The following is a 4052-nucleotide window of genomic DNA, read 5'->3' as shown; positions in this document are numbered from 1 at the left end:
AAAAAATTTATATTAAAATAAAATAAAAATATAATTTTCAATTTTTTAGATAATTCTAATTCTCATATTTAATTTCCAACTAAATCGAACTAAAATAAGTTTAATTTGCAATTCTATTGCCAAAAGTTAATATTTGAACTTGAAATATCGGAAATTTTTCTATCCGTTTCTATATGGTTTTCCTATCATCACTGTTAATTTGATTATGACTTGTGTCCGTGCATCATCTCTTTCTATTATGTGGAATGGGAATAGATTGGATAGTTTTGCTCCTAGAATGGGGCTTAGACAGGGCGATCCAATGTCTCCTTACTTATTTGTGCTTTGTATGGAAAGACTTGCTTGCTATATATCTCATAAGGTGGTCGAGGGTGTGTGGAAACCAGTTTCTGTCACTAGGGGTGACCCAAAATTTTTTCATTTGATGTTTGCAGATGATCTCTTACTCTTCTGTCAGGCTACAAAGAGTCAGGTCCAAATGGTCATGCATTCTCTTAACATTTTTTGCAAGGCATCTGGCATGAAAGTGAATCTTGAAAAGTCTAAAGCTTTTTGTTCTAAAAATGTGACTGCTCGTAGAAGAGATATTTTTACTAGTGTTTCTTCAATACGTTTTGCTTTGAACTTAGGAAGATATCTTGGAGTTAACCTTAATCATTCCCGTACGAGTAGGGCTTCTTTTCACTCGGTGATTGAAAAAGTGAGGGGAAGATTAGCTAATTGGAAAGGAAGGCTTCTAAATAAAGCAGGGAGACTTTGCCTGATCAATTCTGTTGCAGCATCCATTCCTGTCTATCATATGCAGATATCTTTTTTTCCAAATTGGGTTTGCGATAAATTATCTTTTATGATGAGACAGTTCCTTTGGAAGGGTCAAGTTGATGGTAAAGGTCTTTCTCTTGTTAATTGGAGGACCGTGATCACTCCAAAAAAATTTGGTGGCCTGGGTGTTAGAGATCCTACGTGTGTTAATATATCTTTACTTGGTAAATTGGTGTGGCAACTTTTTCATTGTCAGGACAAGCCTTGGGTTGCTCTATTGAGGGCGAAGTATATGAGGAATGAGAGAGTTTTAGATGGCCCTGTCCCTTGCAATGCTTCTCATGTTTGGAAGAGTATCTCAAAGGCTTTTGGTGCTCTTAAGGATGCCTTCTCTTGGTGCGTTGGGTCACTTGATCAATCTTTTTGGTTTGACAATTGGAGTATTGAGGGTCCAATTGCTCAAGATGTCCCTTTTATACATATATCTGACTCTGATTTAACTATTAGAGACGTTTGGAAAGATGGTCAATAGAATCTCCATGATATTTTCTCTATCATTCCAGAAGATGTCAAACAGCGTTTGAATGCTTATAATCCAGATTTGAATGCTGGAGAGAGTTCGGGTTGGTCGTGGGGTGTGGCATCTTCTAGACTTTACTCAGCTAGGAGTGGGTACAGTTGGCTAGTCAAAAGAAAGTTTGACTGGAATGAGCATGATAATTGGTTGTGGATATGGCGACTGCATATTCCTGAGAAGTACAAGTTCTTGATTTGGCTCAGTCTTCATAATGCTATTCCTACGGCAGATTTTCGTTTGGGTCGTGGTTTAGCTTTATCTAGCATCTGTCATCGATGTCAGAATGGTTCTGAATCAATTCTTCATTGTCTTCGGGAGTGCCCTAGTGCCAAGGAGGTCTGGAACCTTTTAGGCCTGTATTCAGATAACTCGAATTTACATGATTGGCTCTACAAAGGTGCAAGGAGTGAAAATTTTTTTCTTTTCTTTTCGACCATCTGGTGGATTTGGAGAAGCAGGAACCATGACTTATTTAATATAGATGACTCTTGGAGTCCTAGTAAAGTGGTGAGTTTGATTCGTAGTTCAGTAAGGGAGTTTCACACTATTTTTGCTATGCATCAATCTCTGTCTCCTCCTTCACTTTGTTTGCATTGGGTTCCACCTCCAGTTTATTCTGTTAAATTGAATTGTGATGCTAGTTGGTTTGCTCCTTCTGGCTATGCTGGTTTTGGTTGTATCATTCGCAATCCTGATGGATGTTGGTTGAAAGGTTGCACTGGGAAAGTCGAAGTGTGCAGTGTTCTTTTTGCTGAATTGTATGCAATTTGGAGAGGTTTACTTCTTGCTTGGGAGAGTGGATTTCGTGAGGTTATTTGTGAAACAGACTGTTTAGAAGCTCTTTTCTTGGTAAACCAAAGAATGCTTGGTAAGGATATTTCGGAATGGGATTTGGCAAAACATATACAGGAGGTTATGAATTGGAATTGGAGAGTCTCTATTCTTTTAATTCAGAGGACTGCAAATAGTGTTGCAGATTGTATGGCTAAAGCAGCTGCTTCTGTCGCGGACATTCACTCGAATTGGAGCCAACCATGGAGTGAGCTTCAACATCTAATAGATTTAGATATGACCCTATCCAATTAATTTGGTTTTGTCTCTTTTTCTTTCTTTCTTTTCTATTTAGTCACCAAAAAAAAATATGAGTTCAATAACTCAAGAAGCCCTATCCTGTTTCTATATTAAAGTTTAACTCGATCTGACCCAACGCGCTGACGGCTGATAGATCACCTATATCCGGAAGGGTTCCAATTCGGATTCTTTCATCCATGACCCGATCTAACTTAGGAAGCAAGCCATATGCTTCCCTCACTCCTCCAAATTCACTACGTGTAGAGGGAATAACTTTTTGTTATGCATAAAACCTTCCTCATAATGAGGATAGTTAAGTGCCCTCAATCTACAGAGTAAGTTCTCCCATTTTGAAATAGTCAGCTGCATTAAATTCACACTTCTATAAATATTACATCAACTCAAGTAATTTTAATCCAGTTTGATATATATTTCTATTAAAATATCTGCTGACTTTATGTAGAATTTTATGTAGATACTTTCACCCATTCAAGATTTGGTTATATAGTAATACAATTGACAACAACAACTAAGAATATAATGCCTACTTAAAAAAAAAATTGGTCATTCTCTTAAGTATTTTTAAAATAATCCTTTCATTAATAAACTCTTCTTAATGGTGTTTTAAAATATAATAGGTCTTCCTTATTTTTATATGTCTCTACAAAAACGAACTTTTAATCACTAAGTGAAGATATAATGTCAGTTCAAAACTTTTTTAGTTTAATCGCACTTAGCTTGCACTCGAATTTTGAATTTACAATGTAATCAAAATGACTAAAATAGAGATAATAATATAATTTGTACCTGCGAGTACTCGTCTTGTTCCTATTTAGCTGGGGTGGGTAATTATCCAACCTAATTCATGGTGAATTTTGATAAGACAGTTGGTGCTTGGGAGGAAACGGGATCGGATATGGGTATATCCGTCCATGGACAAGTACTCCACGGAACGAATTAGGATACAAATTTTTATTATTCACGAGTTCTAACAGGATAGGATTTATATAGAATAAAATAGGGCTAGACTAATTCAAGTAGTGCGAAAATCTATCCCTGCCCGCGCCATTGCACTGTCATTCCTAAACGAAAATAAAAATTTGAATAAAAATCAACCATAGATACTATAACTAATGAGTTCTACCTAATGCTTTCAGATAGATAATACGAATAACACAATTCTTTTGATAAACCCACCAAACGAGATAAAAATGAATCCTCAAATAGAAATGGGTACCTTGAGTTGTCAAGCCGCCATAAAGATAATTAAAACTCAAGTCCAACATCACCAAGTTTTGCAGATGTGATACCACTAAACAAATATTTCTAATCAGAATCTACAAATTAAACAAATTCTTATGTATAAAATAATATAAGAATTTAATTTTGATGCATGAATACAATAAAAAAGTTTACATACAATCATCTAATTAGATTTATGTATTTAGATGACTTTTTAAATAGTAAGTTTGAAAGTTAATTATTTTTGCTAATATCATAATATCTAGTTGATTTTTTACATAAAACTCTTTTAACTCATTTATACTTACAATGCATGAAAATTATGTTCTAATAATTCATGTAAATTCATACCTTTGCTAGGAAAGAGTCCACCAATATTGTTACTAGCAAGGTTCAAATT

The 4052-nt window shown here is 35.1% G+C and overlaps 1 protein-coding gene across 1 annotated transcript in view; it reads right to left on the bottom strand.

Moving 5' to 3' along the window:
- The window catches only part of LOC107610916 (leucine-rich repeat receptor-like serine/threonine-protein kinase BAM3), a 7115-nt gene extending 3069 nt beyond the window's left edge, over positions 1 to 4046 (bottom strand). The window contains exons 1-2 of the mRNA XM_021109288.1: positions 4004 to 4046; positions 3648 to 3722 (exon numbers count right to left, since the gene is read on the bottom strand). Of these exons, the coding sequence (XP_020964947.1) occupies positions 3648 to 3696 (49 nt within the window). The 5' untranslated portion in view covers positions 3697 to 3722; positions 4004 to 4046. The remainder of the gene's footprint in view (positions 1 to 3647; positions 3723 to 4003) is intronic.

The sequence above is a fragment of the Arachis ipaensis genome, chromosome B08 (genome assembly GCF_000816755.2).
Source record: "Arachis ipaensis cultivar K30076 chromosome B08, Araip1.1, whole genome shotgun sequence".
In the NCBI taxonomy this organism is placed as follows: domain Eukaryota; kingdom Viridiplantae; phylum Streptophyta; class Magnoliopsida; order Fabales; family Fabaceae; genus Arachis; species Arachis ipaensis.
This window is presented reverse-complemented; position numbering and strand designations above follow the sequence as displayed.